Source organism: Acomys russatus, chromosome 22 (assembly GCF_903995435.1).
Source record: "Acomys russatus chromosome 22, mAcoRus1.1, whole genome shotgun sequence".
NCBI classification, from domain to species: Eukaryota; Metazoa; Chordata; class Mammalia; order Rodentia; family Muridae; genus Acomys; species Acomys russatus.
This window is the reverse complement of record NC_067158.1, coordinates 10,376,789-10,400,654: the sequence shown is the minus strand read 5'-3', so window position 1 is coordinate 10,400,654 and position 23,866 is coordinate 10,376,789. Positions and strand designations below refer to the sequence as shown.

Genomic DNA, 23,866 nt, shown 5'->3' with positions numbered 1-23,866 from the left:
GTGGTTGCTGAGAATTGAACTTAGGACCTCTGGAAGAGCAGTCAGTGCTCTTAACCGCTGAGCCATCTCTCCAGCCTGCCATGCCTACTCTTATTGCAACTTGATATGCCATGGCTGGTTGATGTCCTTGGGAGGCCTGCCCTTTTCTGAAGAGAAACAGAGGAGGAGTGGGTGGAGTTGTGGGGGCGGGGAGAGGGGACATGGAGAGGAGGGACTGGGAAGAGAGAAGAGAGGGGACGCTGTGGTCAGGGTATAAGAAGCAAAGAATGCTGTCACAGTGTGGCTCAGACCCCCGGCCGCCCTGGCTTGTGGTGTGAGTGTCTGAAGAAGCAGTGTTTCCGAAGAGAACAAGGAAAGGGTGCAGCCAAGGTGAAGACACTGGCCCCTCCTCCCGCACCCCGGCCCCGCCCCCCAGCTGACTGGGAATGAGACTGACAGACCCCACATTTCCAGCAGTGGGTAGATGAGATGTATTAATTATTATATATACAGTGCTTTGCTTGCATGTACTCCTGCAAGCCAGAAGAGGGCGCCATATCACATTACATATGGTTACGGATGCTCAACTCTTAAAATCTTTGAAGGAGTCAGGCCTGCAGCTCCCAGCTTGCTTGACCTCTGGGACAGGATGGAGAGCCAATAGGGACAGAACTGCCATTTTCTTACTGCATGCTTCCAAGCAAGCCTTCTCTCCTTTAAGCAGCTCTTATGGGTTTTGCGTGAAAAGATTTGGGCCTTTTCTGACGCTCGTGCTCTGATTCCAACTAGCTTGTTCTTGGTTACACCAGGTTTCCTGGCCCTAGCCTGGAAACAGAGGGTATCCCAGTTCCTATCTTTCCTTACACCCTAAAGCTGTAGGAGGATCCAGGTTGATGTGTGTGTGTGTGTGTATACATATATATGATGTAAGTGTGTGTGTGTGTGTGTGTGTATCCTGAATGACAGCTGGGAGGTTGGGTATCAGTAATGGTGAGCACAGTGAGGCTGATGAGAGCCCTGAGATCCCTTGTGATCGCTCACTTCATTATAGAGTCCTCCACTGCTATTAGACTGTGTAAACACCACTGGGGTGGGTGAGGCGTGCCATGGATCAGGGTGCTGGCAAGGGAGGAAGGGCAGGGAGTGTAAATCCACTTTGCTGGTTCTAAGTTCTAATGACCAGGACGGGCCACTGTCGGCACACTGCCACCAGGTGGCATCCTGCTCCCAGGGGGAAGGTTGCCACCTTGGAATTCATGGTTTGGTGTGTTGTTTTACACAGAAAAGAGCTCGACTGAAGAAATGCCCAGCTCACAGGATCAAGTCCCAGCCCGAGGGGCCTGGGATTCAGGGCCAACAAGAGACGCCTCGGTGGGATGGGGGTGGTCACTTTAGAATTCAGAACTCTCTTCACCTTGCAGACTCGAGACCCAAAACAACACAGCAGAATCGTTGACTGTCCCTTGGTTGCCACCACACAGCCCCCTCTGCTCACCTGGATGCCCAGAGAGGGTAACTGACTCAGTCACCCAGGTTTATACAGGCCAGATAGAGAGCAGCAGGGGGCTATTGTCACATGGTTGGAGGAGGAAAGGAGAGACCCACTCCTTTCTCTGTCCACCCACCTGGGGTCCAGACACTGGGGATACCACAGTGGCCCTGGCTCACGATGTCTCCTGTCCTTGAGAACAGAGAGTGAAGCTAAGCACCTACACTAAAAGACCATTTCAGACCACAGTTGAGTGCCACAGGGAGAGTAAAACAAATGCGACAGGCATGGGGGCCAGGGGCCACTTGGGTCTTGAGATAGGAACAGGAAAGTCACTCCCAGACGGCCTGTGGGTGGCCGCCTACAGAATGACTGGGGTAGAAAACAGGAAGTGCAAGTGGACAGACGCTGCTGCTGTGTTCTCTAGGTTCTAGTTTTCATGAACTAGTCCACTTGGCTTCACCCCAGCTGGGAACGTGATGAGATCAAGCCTTTGTCTCAATAGGAAACTGAGGATAGTGACAGTGAGAGCCTGGCTCCAGAGTTGACGAGCCACCATTCTGTTTCCCCAATCCCTGTTAAAAGGCTGAACAGACCCGATGCTCAGATCTGGCTTCCATATTGGGATGCAGGGTAGAAGCAGAAGTGTTGGTCCACCTTCCCTTGGGGAAGTCCCCAGAGCCAACACCCCAGCCTCCTACCAGCTAGTGCCAGATTGAGTAAGGCTCTGGGGACCCCTCCTGTCCTCCAGTCTCCTCTGAGGTAGTCTGAAGGTCCCTGCTCCCTGCTCCCAGCCTCTCCCTTGGCAGCTAACTGGGCCAGCTCATTCTAAAGGGATTTGATTCTCTGAGAGGACTGGAGATTGGTGAGAAAGGACTTAGGGATTAGATGGTGATACCCAGGAAGGTAAAGGACTTAATCAGGGGGGTTCAGGTGTGGGAAATGGGGCTCGGAGAGGATTTGTTGTAGCTCTTGACAAAGCCAGGTTGGACTGCTGGAGTGAGGAGGAAGTGGGGGCCCCAGGGCGGAGAAGGATGGACTTGGCTCTCATTTTCTCTTGTGCCTTCACACACACACACACACACACACACACACACACACACACACACACAAACCGTGATAACAACAAGAATAATAATCCCTTTAGCTTATGCATTCGGCACTTTCCCAGCCATTGTGTCACCTGGAATTATCACAGTGGCCCCAGGGAGAAAAGCAAGGATTAGTTTTCACTCCAAGCTCAAAGAAGAGACCTAACCTGAGGCGACTGCAGCCCTACTAGGCAGGGCTAAGAGGAGAGGAGCTTCCTATGGGCCTGCCTGCCCTATGAGTTCAAGGGCCTTCTAGAAAGTTCCTATGGCCCTGGCATTGTAGAAGTAGAGTGTTCCACAAATATTTGTCGAAGGGTTTAAAAGGCTGGACTATGTTTCTGACTCACAAATCACAGTGCCAATCTTTGCACTTCTTTGCCTGCCACGGTTATCAGGAGATCTGAGGTCAGGGGACCAGGGGAGGGACTTTGATTCTGAAGCCAATGTTCTCCATTTGATGAGGAGGCCCCGGAGGCACAAGCAAACAGCCATGAAGAGATAACACAGTGTCCCCAGTCTCACTTCCACCCCCATGCATACCTGTGCTGAACAGCCCCTCTAACGTATTAGTTCTGGGACATAGAGCAAGGCTGACACCCCCAGTCCTGAGCTCTTCCTGTGCCCAGAGCTGCTCCCTAGACGGATTTAAATCTCAAGGCCCTAATTCCCCAAATTGAATGTCCTTAGCTGCTCTTTTGCTTGTCTATACTTCCTCTGCCTCAGTTCCCAGCACAGTGCAGTCAGAGCCCCTGCACACTCATGGTACCAAAGCTAACTTCCAGGCTGCCTGTCCCGGTGAGAGTCACAATACAGAAGAGTCCCTGTTAAGGTCAGGAGAAAAGGGTTTCTGGTTGGCAGAGGTCACATTTCAATGGGCAAATAAGGGAGAAGTTTCTGGAAACAGCTTTGAGTCAGGGCTTTGAGGGCTAAGGAGTAGCTGGCTGGAAGAAATAATAACTCTGACAGAGGCAGGAGGGTAGAAGTGTGTTTAGGGGACAGCAGGGACCATTTCTGATCCATAAGAAAGTGTACAGAAAGCTGGGTGTGGTGGCACATGCCTTTAATCATTCCAGCACTTGGGAGGCAGAGGCAGGTGGATCACTGTGAGTTCGAGGCCAGCCTGGTCTACAAAGCAAGTCCAGCACAACCAGGAGTACACAGAGAAACCCTGTCTCAAAAAACAAACAAACAAATAAACAAACAAAAAAGAAAATGTACAGAAAGGGACTTTGGCAGTTGAGGTTGCAAGGGATGCTGGGAAGAGGTGGAGTAGGCCTCGAAGCAAGTCAGTTCTGAAGGAACTGGGGAGCCAGTGATGGTTCTTGAAGCGAGGGAAGCACAATGCTTTGCAGGGAGGGAGAGCTGTAGGGCAGGGGTGGGAAGGGAAGAAAAGATAAGAGTAGCAGTGAGTCTCCGCAACCAGCTCCCAAGTTTATTGGACTATCTATCTAGGATTTATATTATCAGATTAACCATTGGCTTCCCGGAGGGCTGGGCATGGCAAATCTCAGTGGACTCAGTGAGCAGCCAGAGAACTGGAGGCGAGGAGACAAGAGAGGGGGGTCTTTGCTTAGACTTTTTCTTGGGTAATCTATCTACAGACTTTGGGCTTGGGGACCGCGTCCTTTGGGATAAGCATGCCACTTGTGGTTGTCTGAGTGGCTCCCGCAGCCAGGTTTGTCTTGACTGCAGGTGCTCTTGGGTACCACCCCTCTTCTCAGGTTCCTGTACCCATCAGGTGACTTGGCACTTCTGAGGACTGACCAGCCCTTCCAAAGGGAAGCCATCTGCAAGGGCATTATAAACTGGAAGGGGCTGAGCCACCAGAAGGGGGCCTACTTTTTTTTTTTACCAGGCCCTACCCAGCAAAGAGCACACTGTCCCTCAGAGGCTCGTAAACTCCTTGTAGGCCTCACATCCAGTGAGCAAGGCAGCTAAGTGCTACACTAAGCCAGAAGCCACGAGGAGGCTGTCACTAGGGCAGGGACGCCTGCATTGCTTGGAAACTCCTCTGAGGTAGCTCTGGGGGCCTCAGCCCACCCTTCACCAGATCTCTTAGGAGGAAGTCACAGGAGGAGCACAGCACAGTCCTTTCACATGCCAAGATCAGGCCTGTTGCCACCTGCCTTGGTTCTAAGTGGGGGGAGACCCAAGGGACACTTGGCTTCCTACACTCCTGGATCCATTTGAGGCAGCTCAGGGTTACCTCTGCACTGAGGCCAGGCAGGAAGGAGTGGGTCCAACCGATAACTTTCCATTGACCAGCTACAGGGCACTTTACATCTGTTGTGCTATTAATGACTTTGGGCAGGGCAGGGCTTCTCTGAGCCTCCCTCCCCCATCCCCCATCCCACCCCTCCATCCCCTTCCTTCCACCCCGACCCCCCACCGTTAGAGGACACATGAACTCTGTGAGCTTTAGTGTGAAGCCCTTCTCCCACCCTCTCCTCTCCTTCCTGCTTTCCCCCTCTAATTCTGGTCATTTGAGCCTGGGCTGGCCATCTATATCTACAAGAGCCTATGCTGGGGGACACAGGGTTTGTGGGGACTGTGGTAATTGAAGCAAGGCAGTGTGTCTTGAGGGCCTCATGATCTAGAAGGTAGATGTTACTAAGCAAGGTCACACCAGAGTTTTTTTGTTTGTTTTGTTCTGTTGTTGTTGTTGTTATGAGACAGGGTTTCTCTGTGTAGTCTTGCCTGTCCTGGACTCACTTTGTAGGCCAAGCTGGCCTGGTACTCACAGCAATCTGCCTGCCTCTGCCTCCCTAGTGCTGGGATTTAAGGCATGAGCCACCACACTGTGCCCCCCACCCCCACCTCACACCAGAGTTTTAAGCCATCCTCCCACCCCCCATCCCCCACCGCCTGGTTGCCTCCACATCTCTTTCTAGTTGTAGCCACACTTTGCACCTACCACCAGAACTTAGCTGAGGCTACATTGCTGGTAGGTGTAAGTAAACTTTTACTCTCTCCATGGAGCCTTCTAGGGTCTCTTCATCCAAGGGAAATGGTGTGCTATCTAAGTCTGATTTCTCTTCTTGGCCATCTGCCTTGCTCTCGTATGTCGGGGACCAAGGGGGTGGTGTCTGAACACTGCTGGGGTCCAGAACAATCCTAACAGATTGGCATAATAATAGGAAGAAAGAGCGGCCCTGGCCCTGTGACCAGGTGCCACCGTGGAAGTAAGATCAAAGTGGCAGGGCACTGGAGCAGGAGAAGGCTGTTGAACTCTCTTGTGAGAGGCAGCAGTAGTAGCTGGGGGTGGGGCCAGCCTGGCAGCATAGGCTGGACCAGAGGCTGCTGGGCTGCAGCTGCCAGAGTCCACCACAACTCAGACTTGTCACTAGTGAGGAGTCCACAGGCCCTTGGGCCAGAGCTAGGAAGGAGATACGCCACAGCAGGACTGCTGCGAGCCCTGGCTCCCACTGTGGTTTGCTCTCTGTCTAGCCTATGGCTAAGATCAGGCCAGGCAGCCAGCAAAGGACGACTGGGCATGGCCGGCTAGGAAGTGGCCACAAGCAGTCAAGCCTGGGAATCATGTACAATAACTCCCTTTAGCCTCCTACTGACTTATAGGCCAATAATCCCCTCGCCCCACCCCCATCCCCTACCCCAGTTAGCGAAGGAGCAACAACACAGTGAGGCAAAGGGACTTGGGGGAAGTTGTGGAACACAGGCACTCAGACCCAAGCCTCCTGATCTCCAGAGAGGAAGCAGTGTGTGCCCGCTGAGATGTGAGGGCCTTGGGAGTGGCTCCCAGAGAGCAGGGAACGTTAGATGAAGAGAACTGGGTCTTAGGTCGGGGAGGCTGTTCTTCCGTTCCCCTCAGCCAGATGCCATGTTCTTTACCATGTCTGTTCTTCAGGGAGAGAGAAAAAGCTGTCCACGCTGTTTACCTGGTTTGTTTGTATTCCTGGTTCCCCTCAAACCCAAGAAGCAACTAAGGGGGAATCTTGAACTTCTGATTCTCCAGCGTCTACCTCCCCAGTGCTGGGATTACAAGTATATGCAGGAATGTGCCACCATAACCATGGTGGATCTAACTCAAGGTTGTGCATGCTAGGTAAGCCCTCTACCACCAGTTGAGTTACATTGGCAACCCCAGGTGTCAACTCTGAATGACCCCCAAGCTGGGCTGGTAGGAGTGACAGCAGAGTCAACATCACAGTTCTTAATGGGTAGAAAGATGCTTCTGAGTGGGCACCAGGAGAGCTATCAACGTTTGGGGGTAAGGAAAGCAGTGAAAGAGCAGCCCTGTCTAGCTCTGCGGAGCTGCACATTAGAAGAGGTCATTAGGCAGCGCTTTCCAGCCTCCACTTGGTTAAGATGAGGATCCCAGGCCCAAGAACCTCAGGTGTTTGAGGAGGCATCCTGGCTCGCATCCAGGGCCTCTGCGCGTCTCGCCCCGCCCCTCGGGCTCCTTTAAGAGGCGGGTCTTGGCAGCCAGCCCCGGGGCCTCGGCCAAAGACTGGGACTTTACTCCAGCAGCTGCGGCGGCAAACTGGTCCGAGCTTCATCAGCTGCCGCAGGCGCCGCGCCCCGAGGCTGAGACACAATGAGCGGTAGAGTCGGTGACCTGAGCCCCAAACAGGAGGAGGCACTGGCCAAGGTGAGCCTGCTCATGGCCCGGCTGTGGTCCTCGTCCCTGGCTGCAAGCGGCTACTAGGGACGGTCCCTGCGGGCGGACGAGCGCTCGCCCCCCTCTTGGCTAGTGCCCAGCGGAGCGCTTCTCGCTCGGTGTGAGAACCTCGGGAAGTTTGGTCGTCGCGGTCTCCAGCACCGAGCAGCCCCGGAGGTGCCCCCTGGGAAGCAGTGGTTGCTTGGAAGTCCTCGGAGGCAGCTAGGGCACAAAGACAACATTCATCCTTGGGGCTGGCTGGCAGGGACTGACAGCAGGGCCGTGGGACAGGGGCAGGGCCCCAGGTTTCCTCCCATTTCCGGGAGGTTTTCCCCTTGCGGCGGGTACATTGGCATATGGAAGGGTCCTGGACAGCTCCTTGGCAAACTTCCCAGAGCCCTTGTTAGGTACCAAGTCACTGTGCGACCTTGGGCCAAGCCCTGTCCTGTGTGCTCTTTGATGAGTTGAGGAGGTTGCCTTGGCACCTGGGCAGAGGGAGAGCTATCTACTTTAGTCAAGTTCAGAGGCTGGACCTCAGTTGCACGGGACCAAAATTGATGGGGTCCAGCCCCAATGTTCGGAGGCTCCACGGCTGTTTAGTTATTCTAGAGTGTGGCAGCAAATGTGGCCGCTGTGTGTGGCTTTTGTTCTATGCCAAGTTTATTGATGACCTGCCGGCCAAGTCTGTCGAACATGGGTTTGGTGGTGATCAAGTCAGGGGCTAAGTTAGGTTCTTGGTAAAGAGTGGCCTCCTGCTTGCTGTTTAGATGACCATTGTCCTAATGCTGGGAGCTGTTTTGGGGGGATGGGAGGGTCTGACTAGACTTAGCTGACCTAAGGCAAAGGGCAGAGGTGCCCAGTCCTCATTGGTCCCGTGTGGGGGTGTCCTACAGGTCAGTAACCAGATAAGTGTCACTTCTGGGACAGGAGGCTTGGGGAGGGCAGCAGGGGGCCTGCTCACAACTGGGTAGTGAGAGATTGGGGTTAGGTATGGCTGTCCCTTGGGGTTGCTGTTCACCTTACTTGGTGGCTCCCTTAGTACTTTTCCCTTTTGTGGCCACCTGCTGGAGCTGTCCCCTCCATTTGGGCTCCCTCTGCCTCCCTCAACTGCTTTTATAGACTTTCCAATTCAGCTCATTTGAATGAAATCATCTGAGATTAGCCTCTTCTCCTATGTGCACCCTCCCCCCCCCCATTCCATTACCAAGTCGGCAGGAGGGCTGCTGAGGAAAGAGCCCGGGATCTGACTCAGATCTGTGTCCCAGCCGTTGGATACCTTGCTGAGCCTTTGTGCGTTCATTTCTTCACCTGTGAAATGGGGACAGCGGTACCTCTAAGGGGCTCTGGCTGAGCTGTAAGCCTCGCTGCCGAGCTCAGGGCTGTACACCCAACAGGCGGGCACTGCGTTTATAGACAGCATTCACTGTGGCATGCCCAGGGTACCTGGCTGGGAACATGCCCACTCGACCATTGGATCAGTGTGCAGACATGGTCCTACGTGAGGCAGGGCAGGGTCCTCTTTCCCTTTCTGCGCCCTCATCTCCTACCCAGCACCCCTAACAACACAGCCCACTGTTCGCTCCGGCCAGCAGTATGTAAAGGAGGGGTGCTCTAGGCAGAGTGAGGCCGGGCCTCCCACTCATCCAGCTGTCTCTCCCTGTAGTTTCGAGAAAATGTCCAGGATGTGCTGCCCACCCTGCCCAACCCGGATGACTACTTTCTCCTTCGATGGCTCCGAGGTGAGGGAAGAGGGGCTTGGGGCAGGGGTGTGGTCTGGACAATAGGACAGTGTCCTCTGGAGAGCCTTCCAAGCTGAGACAAAAAGGTGGCTGGCAACTCCTCCCCCCCCCCCCCCCTCCCCTGCCCCCCGCGTCAAGCCCTTCTACAGGATACAGACATGGAAGATCAGAGAGGTGAAGGGACTCGCTGGCTGAGCTGCCGGCAGAAATCTCTGGGCCTGGACTGTCAGCATCCTTTTCATCGACTCTCTAAGCCTGCTCTGCAGACAGACAAAGAGAAGCCAAGGCCCAGAAAGGCTCTTCTATGTGGGAAGTTGAAGGCAGAGCTGAGATTAGAACCAGGGTCCTGGTCCTGTCAGCTTGAGTGAAGGGCCCTGTGCAAGGGGACTGAGGAGGCTACCCCTCCCCCCTCCCCAGGCCAGGGTCCCGAGTTCTAATCTTGCCTGTGACACCTGGGCCAAAGTCACAGATCTTCTTTGAGAAGTGGATTAGACAGGGTGCCTAGCCCTTTTGCAAGATGTGGCATGCCGAAGACTGCCGGGGATGATGGGAAGAGGTTGCCGCTACTGTCAGGACCAGACGCAGCCCACTGTTTGCACCTTCTTGTCCTCTTCCCGTTCAAGGCATGTACCACCCTCCCAGGCTCTTCTGACACACTATACCTTTTCTTTATAGAAACTTTATGATGCTTCTTTTTTTTTTTTTTAAACTTTATTTGTATATGAGCGCTTTATCTGCCAATGAGAGCATCAGATCACATTATGGATGGTTGTGAGCCACCATGTGGTTGCTAGGAATTGAACTCAGGACCTCTGGAAGAGCAGGCAGCACTCTTAATCTCCAGCCCAGAAACTTTATTATCAGACATAAAAACGAGAAATTTCTACTGAGTTTGCCTAGCAGAGCTCCAGGTGTTACACAGAATTCTGTCATAGATGTGAGGAGCCCGTTGGCACATTCACACATCCCCAGGCCCAGGAAGACTTGCAATAGATAAAAAGATGCAATTTTTGTTTCCAGAAATTTAATAAAGCTGGTATATTCTGGAAGGTGGAAGCAACACCTCAGTACAGGTGTACCCAGGAGGGCCATGTGGGGCTTATGGGCCTTTGGAAGTGTCACCGGCCCACCCTTACCCCACCCCACCCCCATATGATTTGGCCCCTTTGCCAGTACACCTAGAGAGAGTGGAGGGATGGTGTGGGGGTGGCAGTGAAGTCAGTCAGTGCTGGAGGAAATTTTGGCCTAACATTTGCTGAAAGGCTATAGCTCCAAGCAGGTGGATGGAGAGACTGGGAAGGTAGTAGCTTCTTAAAGGGCCAGCTGCTGTATGATCCAACCAGCTGTGGAGCTGCTCCTAGGAGGGAGAGTGTGAAAGGGGACCACTGAGCAGCTCTGCAGCTCAGGCCAGTGTGAGGTATGGCAGCTGGTCTCCCAGATACTAACCATTTGCTGTCAGGGTCCTAGGACGGGATAAACCGTTTCTATAAGGCCCGGTAGTTTAGCCAGGGCCCACATCTGGCACCAGCCGCAGCCTCATAGGATGGCCTGAAGGCACAGAGACAAAGGGAAACGCAACCACAGTGAGGCCTAGGGCTATGTGTTCCCAGCCAGCATCTTTCCAGTAAGAGGCAGCTTCTTTCCAGAGAGCTGCTTGCTCCTGAAGCCGATTGCTTCATAATTATTTTTTGAGCTGCTGAGGATAGAACCCAGGGTCAGGTGCATGCCAGGCAAGAATTTTACCACTGAGTTATACTCCTGGTTCCAAACTCTGTTTCTCAGAGTGGAGGAAGTATAACCTCTGTAGTTCATTTGTGCCTCCTGTTCTTCTGGGCAGGAGCTCAGGCCTACTCAGACCCAATTACGAATTTGAATTGGGATTTTTGTTGCCTTAAAAAAGGGGGGGGGGCAGGGCTGGAGAGATGGCTCAGTGGTTAAGAGCCCCACCTGCTCTTCCAGAGGTCCTGAGTTCAATTCCCAGCAACCACATGGTGGCTCAAAACCATCTATAATGTGATCTGATGCCCCTTCTGCAGATAAAGCACTCATATACAATAAATGAATAAATAAAAATTAAAAAAAAAAAAACCAGGCTTGGTGGTGCACACATGGCTTTAATCCTACCACTCAGGAAGCAGAAGCAGGCGTATCTTTGTGGGTTTGAGGCCAGCCTGGTCTACAAAGAGAGTCCAGGACAGCCAAGGCCACACAGAGAAACCCTGTCTCCAGTGGGGAGGGGAGCAACACTCTTTTTATCCCGTCATCCCTTAGGTTCTAAAGGAGATGTTTGCAGGAGAATGTGCTATGAACTTGGGGTTCAGTTTTCTGCTGGCCCTCTCCTCATGCACACAAGTGGCCACTGCCTTTCTGGCTGGAAGTGAGATCTGGGTACCCTAGCAAGGAAGGTCGGCAATCAGGACAGAACAGAGGTAAATAGGAACCGAGAGAGAGACAGACAGACAGACAGAGACAGAGACACAGAGAGAGACAGACAGATAGAGAGACAGAGACAGAGAGAGAAGAGCAAAGCTGAGTGAGTCTGGGCCTTACAGCTTACAGGGCCAGGGTATGGGCAAACCAGAGCCCAGTGCGGCTGCTCTTGGGCCAGGCTTTCCGTTGCTTCTGAGCAGGGTGGCAGGAGCCTACAAAGACCCGACTCATCAGACAAGGCGAGGAGGACCCTGAATTTTGGACCTTGGAACCTAAGTGTCAACTGGAGAGGTTCCCCCAAGATAAGGGCACGTACGGTTGGTGCACAGCTACCGGATCCCTGTTCTCTTGGAAGAGAAGGACTTTCCTCTCTAGAGGGTATCCTCTCTGTGAGAAAGGCATTTCCACAAAAGGGCAGGCAGTTCTGGCTGCACAAGTAGCATGGCCCCGGCATATGCAGTATCTTGCCCAAGGTAAAATACACAAGGTGGACCAAGCTGAGATGCAGACTCACATTAAATTCCTCTGAAAGTCACTCAGGGCTGTTGGTGGCACAGGAAGGGTGGCCGTGAAGAAATGCCTCAGCCCAGCTGGCCAGAGGAGCCGCTCAGCTCTGCCAGAGAGGAGCTGGCATGCATGGTGGCGGTGGCCTGGCCAACCCTTTCTCTTCAAAAAGTATTTTTGTGGAGTTATGTCCCTTTACCTGGGTTCTGGGGAGCAAGCCCGAGTTGTCAGGTTGCTGGGCTTGTACAGTGCACTCCTCTATCCACTGAACCATCTTACTGGCCTTCTCCCCCCACCCCCCCACCCCTCTTTTCTTATTCCTTAAGATAGTGTTTCAATACACAGTCCAGAGTGTGCCTGAACTTCCTATGCAGTCCTGCCTGACTCCACACTGGAGACCCTGTGGTCTCAGCCTACCAAGGCACCACACCCAGTCTGGTCAGACCTTTAGACGTGCTGTCCTGACTCACACAGAGGATTGTGGTCCCTGAATGCAGAGTCAGGGAGTATGTGCCCCTGCTCCCAGGCCTTGCTGACAGCCCAAAGGGCAGCCCGTAGGGCTGGGTTCCAGGCTATCAGCAGCAGATCTAGATGTCAGTTAAATCCATGGAGGATGCACGGCAGGAGGGAGAGTTCACAGATCAGAGGCCGAATGCTCAGAGTTTCAGTTAAGTCTTCCCATGATGGAATGCGGGAGACTCCGGTATGGAATGTGAGAAGGGCTGCCTTGAAGTCCTGGCTCTCCAACACAGGCTTAGCCAGAGCACAGGTGTGATGGATTTGGGGTGTCGGTTGACTCTAAGCTCCACTTGAACTAAAGGCATGACTGTTGCTAAGAGGGATTCTTAGGGGTTCTTGGAGAAGAGGCACACAACACCTGGGCTCACCTTGTGAAGCTCACCTGGGAGGGGCCCCAACCAGGCAACAACATCCAAGGGAGGCGATTAGGATGGGCGTGGAGCTCAGTGTGAGAAAGAAGGCTCCACGGAGGGGCCACACACTGGGACAGAAGGCCCTGGAAGGCAGCATAGAATTCATGTTTTGGGGGGCTGTTTCATAATGGCAGAAATGACACTGTCTTTGGGGGTATCTCTGGAGTAGACTGTAGCACACAACCAACTGGTGCAGATGGCAGTTCTGGTAATCTGGAAGTGGCCTCAGGGGATAGTGAAATCTTGGGTTCAGACTTGGGTAGGACAATTTGTTTGGGTGGGTCCCAGTGAACTGAGAACTCCAGAACCCACTGTGTTCCCATAAGGAGCATGTGGGTCCTTTACAGAAATGTCAGGGTTGCCTGGCATTGTGACTCCTCTCCTCTCCAGGATGTTCAGCCAGCTGTGCCCCAGATTCTGGGGCAGCTGTGTTTAACCTTTGAACTGTGGGTCAATTTCTCAGGGCTCAATGTTATACTGTGAAGGAGATAAATTTTGTCTTTTTGGGGGATGGCCAATTGATAAAGAGATCCAGGGTTCACTTTCTCTGAGATAAGACCCTTTACCTGGCTATGTGCCAGGGTACTCTGACCCCACAGTTGCAAGGCTGCCCACTCCCACCTGTCTTGACTTTGGCCTGTCTATTCCACAGACTCAGGACTGTGGTGTTTTACAAGTCCTCAGCGAAGACTCTGGGAGCCACCCTGACAGTTGACTGGGGGAGCCCACAAGGGGACTCGGCCCCAGCCTGGGAACGGGTCCCTAGAGGTGCAGTCTGATGCCCACCCTGACCATGCTTTTGTTACAGCCCGAAGCTTTGACCTGCAGAAGTCAGAGGCCATGCTCCGGAAGGTGAGTTCCTTCCCTCAGACTCACGTCTCGCCTGCACTTCTCCTGCCTAGCCATCCCCTGCCCCATCACAGGTCTTGGTTTGTGGGACATAGCTGTTAGCCGACAAGTGTTGCTTTATCCCTGAGGGACAAAGTGCATTTTCTTCCCTGGAAACATCAGGTTTTCCTACTTCTGGACCAGCCAAGAATGATATTCTGAAGAAAATGGGGCCTCCTTTTCTATTCCTGTCCAGTTCCTTCTAGGGGGTCACCTATGGTCTGGTGGTCAGCTTGTGCTGACCTGTTCTTTCCTACTCCAGACCCCATCCTCACCACACACCTATCTTTCCACCCTGTGCTTTCTGAATCCTTGTGTGTTTCTAGCACGTGGAATTCCGGAAGCAAAAGGACATTGACAACATCATCAGCTGGCAGCCACCAGAGGTGAGGACAAATTATTCCACTCCATCCCTGTGTAAGGATGCTTATTAGACTCACAGTCTGTATCCTGGTCTATTCTGCCAAAGGAGTCGCTATAGTCCCAAAATAGGTATCTCTTGGCACCCGGGGAGGGGTGTGGATGGAGGGGCTCATGAAGCCAGGGAAGGCATAGATGTCTTGGGCTTGCTCACCAGCTGCTTTTACTATGTCTTGGGCCAGGTGATCCAACAGTACCTGGCAGGTGGCAGGTGTGGCTACGACCTGGATGGCTGCCCTGTGTGGTACGACATCATCGGGCCGCTGGACGCCAAGGGTCTGCTGTTTTCTGCCTCCAAGCAGGACCTGCTCAGGACTAAGACGAGAGACTGTGAGCTGCTTCTGCAGGAGTGTGTCCACCAGACCACGAAGGTGGGTGGCCTGTCAGCCAGCAAGGGGTAGTCGAGGAGAAGCAGGGGTGTCAAACACGCGGTAGGCAAGGGCTCTACCCTGCCGTTAGACTGGACCTCCATCTTGTTGCACTGTCGTTTTGCTAAGTGAAAACTTTAAATAACCATCTGTTATTGCTGTGATGAGCCCGCAGCTATAGGAATGGTATATTGGGAAGATCTGATAATAAAAAGCAGTCCTTTATACTGAAGACGTTTGGCTTAATACAAACGTTACTAGGGCAAGGCGGGAGCTCAGCTGTGCAGCACTCACTGCAAACCCAGGGCTTTCACCCGAGTACAGCAATGAGCTGGGCGGTATACATCTGTAATGCCATGACTCACAAGCCTGAGGCAGGGGGCTCTTGAGTGTGAAGCTAGCCTGGGCTATACAATGAGACCCTAAACACAAACAAAAGAAAACCTAAAACTACAATTACTACAGCTGGAGATGTCGCTCAGTGACATAAAGCATGCCTAGCACAGACGAGGGCCTGGGTTTAATGCTCAGCACAATAAAAACCCAGAAGGACAAAGAAAAGCACCTCATAAATGTAACTTTAAAAAAGAAAAGAAAAGAGGCTCTGAGGACCAAGCTGGAGGCGCCCTAGTTGCAGGTATGTTAAAGTATGGGCGCCTCTCAACACTGTTACTTGTAGATGCTCAGAGAGCGCACTTAGCACAGAACCCCTAAGAGGCTGGGGACACAAAGGGGGTTCAACCTGATGCTTCCTTAGGGCTTACATAGGATGGAGCATCTATGCCTGAGGGAGGGGTGGTTTAGGCCCAGGCCCCACATGGGTGCTGCCCAGAGAACACACAGTAGTTGACAGGAAGACAGAGGCCATCAGGAAAACCCGCAGGACAGAGGGGACCTCCCATATGATCTTGACCCACCCAGTCATTTGTTAGATGAGGACAGTTTGTCTAGGTGATAATGGTGTCTGAAAAAAAAGCCCTGGGGGCCAGGCCCCTGTGAGGGCTTACTCCGGGTATGGTCGCCATTGGCCCTGAGTTTGGCGAGTCCTCCAGGGGGCAGAGCGATAGGACCTCTTCCTCTGTCTGCTCCCTGCAGCTAGGGAAGAAGATAGAGACCATCACCATGATTTATGACTGTGAGGGCCTTGGCCTTAGGCACCTCTGGAAACCTGCGGTGGAGGCCTATGGAGAGGTAAGAGGTGGGAGACGGGGCAGGAGGGGATGGGGCAGGGGGGGCCGCTCAGCTAGGCTGCCTCCGGGGATGGAGGGCACTGTGGCCCGGAGGCCTGCGCTACTGAGAGGAAACAAACTCTGCATCCACAGTTTCTCTCCATGTTTGAAGAAAACTATCCGGAAACGCTCAAGCGTCTGTTTGTTGTTAAAGGTAAGCTGGGGGTCTCTGGTTATGAAGCAGAAGGGGACACGGGGCTGGAGCCATTTCTTGGGGCAGACTGAGTGAACAGTGAGCCAAAGGAGGGGGGGCAGGACTGCTCAGAAGCCTGGCCTTGACCTTAACCTTGACCTGTACAGATGCTTTACAGTTCCCAGGGCATTGAGCCACCTGGCCCAGTAGCCCTCAGTTTGTGATGCCATAGGAGGCGACCCGGTTGGCCACAACCCTTGTATGGACTGGGAGCTAGACCTCAGACATGCCCGGCTGAGCCTCAGGCTTAGCCGCCCCACGTACAGTGGAGAGGTGGGTGGGAGATGATGCTGTTGGCAGCTGAGTTAGCCTTGCGCTTGCTCGCTCTGCTTCATGTGCTTGTCACACTTCCAGCCCCCAAGCTGTTTCCTGTGGCCTACAACCTCATCAAGCCCTTCCTGAGTGAGGACACTCGTAGGAAGATTGTGGTCCTGGGAGGTAAGTGGCCCAAAGCCTGCAGATTGGTACGCAGTTTTAGAGATATGGCCGCAGTCTCTGGGGCAGAAGCCTGTCTTCTGCATTGGGAGCAGCTGGGACACAGGGGCAAGTGGAGACAGATCTGTGCCTTCTTGTGTTTTCGTAAGGACAGTTTTTCTCACATACTCTAGAAGCAAGCACTGGGCTCCCTATGCAGAGCCCAAGATGAATGACATTCCAGTGCTTATCCTAAGGGGCTTACAACATCACAGGGGAGAGGCGCCTGCAGAGAAAAGGCTCTGGAATGAACCAGAAGGCACTAGAAAGAGCATCAAGGGGGTGCCATGGAGATCACTTTGGGGCAGGTAGGAGTGGATCCACTCTCACAAATGGCTTTTCTGTGCCAGCTCCAGGCAAGGTAGCAGGCTGCCAAGATGGTTAAGATAGAGTCCATTGGCTCACTCTCAGGGGAGGGAGATAGGAACGTGCTTATCAGGATGATGGGATGTGTGGAAGGAGGGGAACGCACACCTCGCAGCAACACACGTCCCACTGGAGCTGAGGTGAGAGCCGTGGCTCCCCAAGCTACACGCAGCAACATGAGCAAGCTGGCCCCGTGGGACAAAGCAAAAAGAGGGGCACTGAGTCAAGACCTCCCTAGTCATGGACTCTGAGGCTGGAGAGGGAGCCAGGAGCCAGGGCACACAGGAACCAGGGCACCATGTTGAGAGGCTGGGGCATGACTCTACAGGCTACTGGCAACGAGAAAAGTGCTTAGCAGGGAGTGCCACGGTCAGATTTTCAACTGACTCATACCTACCAGCAAGGCCACGGAAGCCAGATACCAGTTTACGTACTGTGCTGATGGTGTAAACTGAGGCAGTGGCTTCAGGGAAAAGGAGGAAAGGCTGGACTTACAACCTACCCAGGAAGCAAAAGAGAAGAATTCAACTGGCTGCAAAGAGGCTAAGACCAGAGTGGACAGCTAGTGGGGAGTAGACAGCTAGTGGGGAGTGGACAGCTAGTGGGGAGTGGGCAGCTAGTGGGGAGTGGGCAGCTAGTGGGGAGTGGGCAGAACGCCAGGACACAAGGGAATGTGTGACACCCCCCCCTCACCAAACCAGCCAGGAGAACACACAGGAAACAGGCCTACTGGTGACAGGGAGTGGACTAATGGACTATGAAGGTGCCCTGGGACAGGCTCTAGAGTTGAATTGGCGGTAGTAGTGACTCTGAAGGCGAAGGCGTGTGCAGGGCTGCCTTTAAGTAACACTGCAAGCGGCAGTTTGGGACTGCTTCTTGACCTTTGGGCTAAGATCAAGTGGGAGTGGCAACTTCACACTGGGGAAGTGGCGGATGTCTATAACCCCAGCACTTTGGAGGTTGCAGATCTCCATTCTAAGGTCAAGGATGACCCAGGTTACATAGTGAGACCCTGTCTGAAAACAACAATGTGGGCTGGGCTGGTTCCACAGGTAAACATGCTTGTTATACAAGGTTAAGGACCCCAGGTCCTACAGTGGAAGGCAAGAAACAACTCTCAAAAGCTGTCCTTTCATCTTCACACATGCACCATCCCCAACAAACACATGTGCCGTACACACATATAACAGCAATAAAAGGACAAAACTGCATTTATGATATCCCAGGACTAGGGAGGCAGAAGAAGGTTTAAACTACAGAGTGTGCCGGGCGTGGTGGCGCACGCCTTTAGTCCCAGCACTTGGGAGGCAGAGGGAGGTGGATCACTGTGAGTTCAAGGCCAGCCTGGTCTACAAAGTGAGTTCGGGATGGCCAAGGCTACACAGAGAAACCCTGTCTCGAAAAACCAAACCAAACCAAAACTACAGAGTGAATTCCAGGCCTGCCTGGATTACACAGGGAGACCCTGTTTCAAACAAAAGGACACCAGGACTTCTGCAGTCAAGTCCCAGTTTTGGCTGTGGCCGACGCTGCCTGGAGCTGAGAAGGGCCCTCCTGGGTTTTTCCCAGCTCTCCAGCTCAGCTGGGAGAGAAAAAAAAAAAAAAAATCAGAGCAATAGGTTTTTATGGTTCCTAGTTTTTCTGCTGCTACCACCCACCCAGCGCGTGAGGCGGTTTGGCTCCTGGCAGCAGAGCTATGTAGGAGGTTCAGTCTGTTCTCCTGCCCACACTTAAAATTTTTTAAACCAAATGTGCCTTGGGCAGATTGGGAAGAAACAAGATCTCCAACAGAGGAGGGATAAAAGTTACTCCAGGTTGGTCACTGGAGTGTAACAGTGCCAATGAAATCACCCCTGATTTCAGATACCTGAGGGTTGGCGGGCGGACACAGGATGGTCAGGGGTCCAGACGTCTCTATCTGTATCAGAGGAGGTTAGGCTAGTCCCTGCCCTGGGGCTGCCTGCCAGAGTCAGCTGATGGTCTGAATAGTTGGAGTGGTTTTTGCTATGAAAGCATTGTGCTAGGCTGGCACTTCTTCGAGAAATGGTTCTCAGCAATGGACACTTGAGAGTTAATTGCTCTGATCAGGAGAGGATTTGGTTAGAAAAACAAAAACAAAACAAAAAACCAAACCGGAACAGACTTGAAGTGGGCTGGGATAAAGGCGACTAAGCCCATTTAAGGGGACACTCTACAGCGAGGTGCTCACTCATTAAGTCATGACTCAGCCCAACGAAGTGTGGGAGAAGCCAGGAGATCAGTGTAAGTGGGTCAGAGCCTGTGGATTCGGGACTCCTGGGCCTGCCACATGCTGCTCTGCATGGAATGCTCTCCCTGCTTCTGTCCCATTTGGCTTCTATTTCAATGTTTGTATCCTTTCCTGGGAGTGGTGATGTACTACTTTACAAGGTCCTCTCCCATCGCCTCAGCTTCGTTTCGCTGCCTCCACAGTCCTACACAGCAGGCAGCTCAAGACTGGGTCCCTAAGGTGGCTGATGATGACAGCAGCCAGGGTTTCTGAATCCTTGACCAAGCAGGGTCGTTTCCCCAGCACGCATTGCATGCTTAGGAAGTATCCCTTTTCCCCTGAGACAGTCTCATCATGGAGCCAAGGCTGGTTCTCCTGCCTGTGGCCCCTTGAGTGCCCAAGTGTACACCAGGCCCGGCTTATACTGCTCCCTTTTAGGGCAGGGCCAGCTTTTTCGGCCTCTTTGGGGCTGATGACCAGGTATGAAGTCCTGCCTTGTGACACCGTTCTGTCCTTCCCTCTCCTGCCAGCAAACTGGAAGGAGGTTTTACTCAAACACATCAGCGCTGACCAGTTGCCTGTGGAGTACGGAGGCACTATGACCGACCCTGATGGAAACCCCAAGTGTAAATCCAAGGTATGGGCCACCAGCCAGAGGTCCACGGGGAGGATCTCAGATCAGATGTGCACCCGGCTCACCCTGTGCTCTGCTTCCAGATCAACTACGGGGGTGACATCCCCAAGCAGTATTACGTGCGCGACCAGGTGAAACAGCAGTATGAACACACTGTGCAGATCTCCCGGGGCTCCTCCCACCAAGTCGAGTATGAGATCCTTTTCCCTGGCTGTGTCCTCAGGTAGGACTGGGTGCTACCAGGAACCTGAGCTCTTGTCAGTGCCAGTGGGTGGGCTGGGATGGAAGAAACCCAGTTGCCATGGACACACACATAGGTGGATGTCCTCTGCAGGTGGCAGTTTATGTCGGAGGGATCAGACGTGGGTTTTGGGATTTTCCTGAAGACCAAGATGGGGGAACGGCAGCGGGCAGGGGAGATGACAGAAGTGCTGCCCAACCAGAGATACAATGCCCACATGGTCCCTGAGGATGGGACCCTCACCTGCAGTGAGCCAGGCATCTGTAAGTATCGGGGTCTTGGCAATGCTTGAAGCCCATAACCTGTTTATGAGGCACCTCTTCCTCGGTGGACTGGTCACCTCACAGTGATAGAACAGGCAGGGACACTCTGTGACGTCACCTCTCCTGGTACAGATGAGGAGCACTAGATTTGGAAAGATGCGGTGGCTTGCTTAAGGGGGCCTAGATAGCTAACAGCAGGGCTGGACTCTCCCCTGATTCACTCTAACAGGCGAGTACAGGGGTTCAGGGCACCTGCTTTTGAAAGCACGGCATGGCGGAGCAGCCCTGCAATCCGGCACTTCAGAGGCTGGGGCAGGGTTGCAAGTTGAGGCCAGCCTGAGGTAACACAGGCTTTTCCCAAGGCTAACTAGGCCTGAGACAGAAGCCAGACATTTAGAAGCTGCAGAGGCAGGACTGACTGGGTGGGTGTAGGGATCTCACAGGGCAGAGCATGCCAAAACAGGCCATCTTTGAATCCTCTGAGCGCCGCTCATCTCCAGGTTGACCAAAGGGGAAGTGCAGGACATGAGAAGGCAGCTCACACGGGACAAAACAAGATGAGAAAGCTGAGGCGTAGGCGAGAGATGGCCTCTTCCCCTATCAAGTAACTAGTGTGGATGCTGAGAGAGGATACTAGAGGCTCCTAGTCACAAACTGTCTGAGAGACAATGAGGACATTCACCCTCAATGTGACAAGTCTCAGATCAAGGTCATGGAAGAGCAACACAGTTGCTTCTGGTTTTTCTCACCATAAAATGAGGGGGGTGGGCTATAGCAGATTCCTCCTGGGGTCCATGGACTTCCCGGAGACGTGGTTCTGAATCTAAGACAGGACGTTTCTTATAGTGTCTATGGCCCCCGTTACCATTCTGAAGAGAAAGTCACAGATAATGTAACACACCTGCACGTGGAGTTTAAAAACAAGTATGTTCCATCTGTAAAGCAAGAGAAAGGGAAGGGAGTCAATGTGACTGTAGTAGCTACTCTGCGGCAGCAGGGAGTCAACCCAGGGCTCCCTGCATGCTGGGCACGTGCTCTGGTCTAAGCTTCAGCCCCCAACCTAGAACTTACACATTTTTCACTGCATTCATGGGAGGGCAAGATGACACTTTCTGTCCTGCTTCCCTAAAGGACAGCACCATTTCCTCTGGGTCACTGCCCCTGATAACCTTAAGACGCTCAAAGGGACCAATTATCCACATTTTGAGAAGCCCTAGATCGGAGGGCCTCCAGGGTCTCCATGGGGCTGTGAACTCAGGCTTAGTGTCCCACTGAGCTATGCAGACTCTGGAGCAGTAGTGACCCCACTTTGCCTGTGCCTCCTATAAGGCCCTTCCTGTGTTCCCTGCAAACATCTCGATGCTGGTCTAAGGAGATCAAAGTGTGACGGACTTTGCTAGCCAAGGCTGGCATCGGGGCTGAGAAGGAGGCGTGTGGGATCTGCAGGACCTCTGGCAGAGAGGGAAGACAGATGACTGACACTACATGCCAGGGAGGAGGAGTGGGCGCTGTGCTGACCGCCACCCTCATGCAGTTTATCCAGGGGGACCAGAGAAAGGAAAGGCACTGAGAAAGTGAGAGAGCAGCACAGAGGGCCGAGCTTCGTGCTTTTGTTTTCATGCCTAGCTGTCTTGAAGGAGTATTTGAGTGAAATGGAACAAGCCTGCAAAGAGACAGGGTGAGAGTGAAAGCAAGCCTGTTCAGTTGCCAAGCATTAGAAGCCAGCGCTGCCAACTGTGCCCTCGCTCTTCCCGGCACAAACCACAGCTAAGCGCCTTCTCACCTGCCAGCCTACCAAACGCGGCCCATCCCTTTAGAGACGCATTTCCATAACAAGCCCAGCAAGTACTTGCACAGGTGCTTTCACAAGCATAAAACTCACCACAGGTGTGTACCAGCACACCGAGCTACACTCTTTCTTTTTATGGCGGAACAGTGTTCCGGTATATGACAAATTGCTTGGGCAACTCTCCCTTGATGAAGGGCCCATCCTTTTATCACTATGGGCAGCCACGCAGTGAGCACCCTTGCCCCATTACTCTCCCCAGAGGGTAAAGCACCCACTTCGTCAACTTTGCTGAGAAAAGAACAGGCTGGGCCTCCCAGGGTCCAAGGCAGGCAGTACCACAGGCAGGAGTGCACAGCAGCGGGAAACCCCAGACTCTCCATGGCTCACTGTGAGACATAAAACCCTTTTAGCTGATGCCAAGGAGGACGGCGGCTGAATTCAGACTTGTGAGGGAGCATGTGATCACACATCCATTCGTCCACACAGTGTCATCATGACCACGGTGGCTCTTAACACTACTCTACCTGGTCTAGAGAAGCCAGGATTTTTCCTTCCAAGCTGTTGGCGGATGCAAGTCTCTTGGCGTTCATTTCACTTGGCCTGTTCCACGTCACACATGATTTTTTTTTTTTCACTTTAGGAACACAGTGTCAACCCAGTGAGGCCGAGTTTCAGAAGCCCCGAGGGCTATTACTCCACTTTCCCCTCCGTCTCCCACCGCCACCATCTTGCTCAGTCAGTAAAACCTGGTCCCATTCACCCGTCCCTTGCCTCTTGGTGGGAACTGCCTGAATATCTGATTTTCTGCTCCCTCAGATGTCCTGCGGTTTGACAACACCTACAGCTTCATCCATGCCAAGAAAGTCAGTTTCACCGTGGAGGTCCTGCTCCCGGACAAAACGGCGGAAGAGAAGATGACTCAGCAGGGGTTACTCACCCCCAAATAACAGTGCCCCCTGCAGCAGGCCTGGCCCCCTTGGTGTCTTCCTGTTTCTTTCTAGTAGTCATTTTCCTACAACCTAGTAGCCAGAAGAAACTGAGCTGGAGGGAAGACTTCAGGCCACACAGCAGATTTCCCGTGCAGAATCGGAGGAGGACAAATAGAGCTAGAGTGGGTGTCCTTGTCACCAGCCTACCAAGGGGTCTCCAGACACTGGATGTCATGATGCCTATTTTGTAGACCCTGCCACCATCACCTGCCCAGTGACGGCTGAGATAGGGAGGGGAGGGGTACCCAGGCTGGCAGCAGGGAAGAAATTAGAGAGAAGTGGAGAGATTGGGGTGTTACACTCAGGGAAGTCAGCCGCTGGGGAGAGACTTGCTCCTTAACAATCGTGGAGCAAATCTCCATGATCGTAATGACGGTTGCAAGGCAGCAAACTGTGAGACACACGAGGACTAAATGAAGCTCTTGGAAACCTTTTGTCATAAGGCTTGAGTACCCTCCCACCCTCGTCCCCACTCCCCTCCCAAGTCTCAGGAGTGGCTCAAGTCAGCAGTAGAAGGCAAACAGGGGCCCTCTCTCTCCCCTTAAGAACTTCACCAACTCCTGGGCCCCACTGGCTGCCTGTTTAGTTACTGATGGTTGCCAGTGACCCAGCGCCACTGTTCTCCAGTGGAAAAAAAAAAGACACCCTCCCAAAAGCACAAGGTAATTAACTTCAGGTAATTATCATAGATAAGAAAGGGCTGTAGGTAGGTCTAACCCTCTCATTAAGCAACCCTACACAGCAATGACAAGTGGAACTGAAACAGCTCTTCCCAGTCTAGTCTCCCATAGTGCCTGAGAACCGGTCTCCTGACTGACCTGAACAAGGGCGTGGCAGACCCTTCTTTGTGGAGGTGTGTAACGGCAGCAGTGGCTTCCTCTTGCCCGGGGTACGCAGGTAACCAAAGAGGGAGGTTGCCCGGGAAGGTAGCCATAGGCTAGGCGAGCATCTGAGCTAGGGGCGGCCACAGGAGACCGCGCAA

At 53.1% G+C, this 23,866-nt stretch overlaps 1 protein-coding gene across 2 annotated transcripts; it reads left to right on the top strand.

Moving 5' to 3' along the window:
• The first annotated feature begins 7,000 nt into the window (after window positions 1-7,000).
• Window positions 7,001-23,302, top strand: LOC127205888 (SEC14-like protein 2). Of its 2 annotated transcripts, XM_051165190.1 has the most exons (12): window positions 7,001-7,168; window positions 8,841-8,916; window positions 13,591-13,634; window positions 13,997-14,056; window positions 14,273-14,461; window positions 15,554-15,649; window positions 15,781-15,841; window positions 16,235-16,318; window positions 19,499-19,605; window positions 19,686-19,825; window positions 19,937-20,106; window positions 22,712-23,302. In XM_051165190.1, exons 1-12 carry the CDS (start codon window positions 7,115-7,117, stop codon window positions 22,840-22,842), a joined length of 1,212 nt encoding a protein of 403 aa, XP_051021147.1. In that variant the 5' UTR covers window positions 7,001-7,114; the 3' UTR covers window positions 22,843-23,302. The 2 variants fall into 2 exon arrangements, with proteins under 2 accessions (XP_051021147.1, XP_051021148.1); XM_051165191.1 differs by lacking the exon at window positions 19,937-20,106.
• Window positions 23,303-23,866: the final 564 nt, after the last annotated feature.

What these genes read in the sequence shown, in the direction of transcription:
- LOC127205888 (XM_051165190.1), top strand. Translation starts at nt 7,115, where the DNA reads ATGAGCGGTAGAGTCGGTGACCTGAGCCCCAAACAGGAGGAGGCACTG. An exon ending in TCAGCTGGCAGCCACCAGAG is followed by an intron (nt 14,057 to 14,272) that starts GTGAGGACAAAT and finishes GTCTTGGGCCAG; the next exon opens with GTGATCCAACAGTACCTGGC. An exon ending in TTCCCTGGCTGTGTCCTCAG is followed by an intron (nt 19,826 to 19,936) that starts GTAGGACTGGGT and finishes TGTCCTCTGCAG; the next exon opens with GTGGCAGTTTATGTCGGAGG.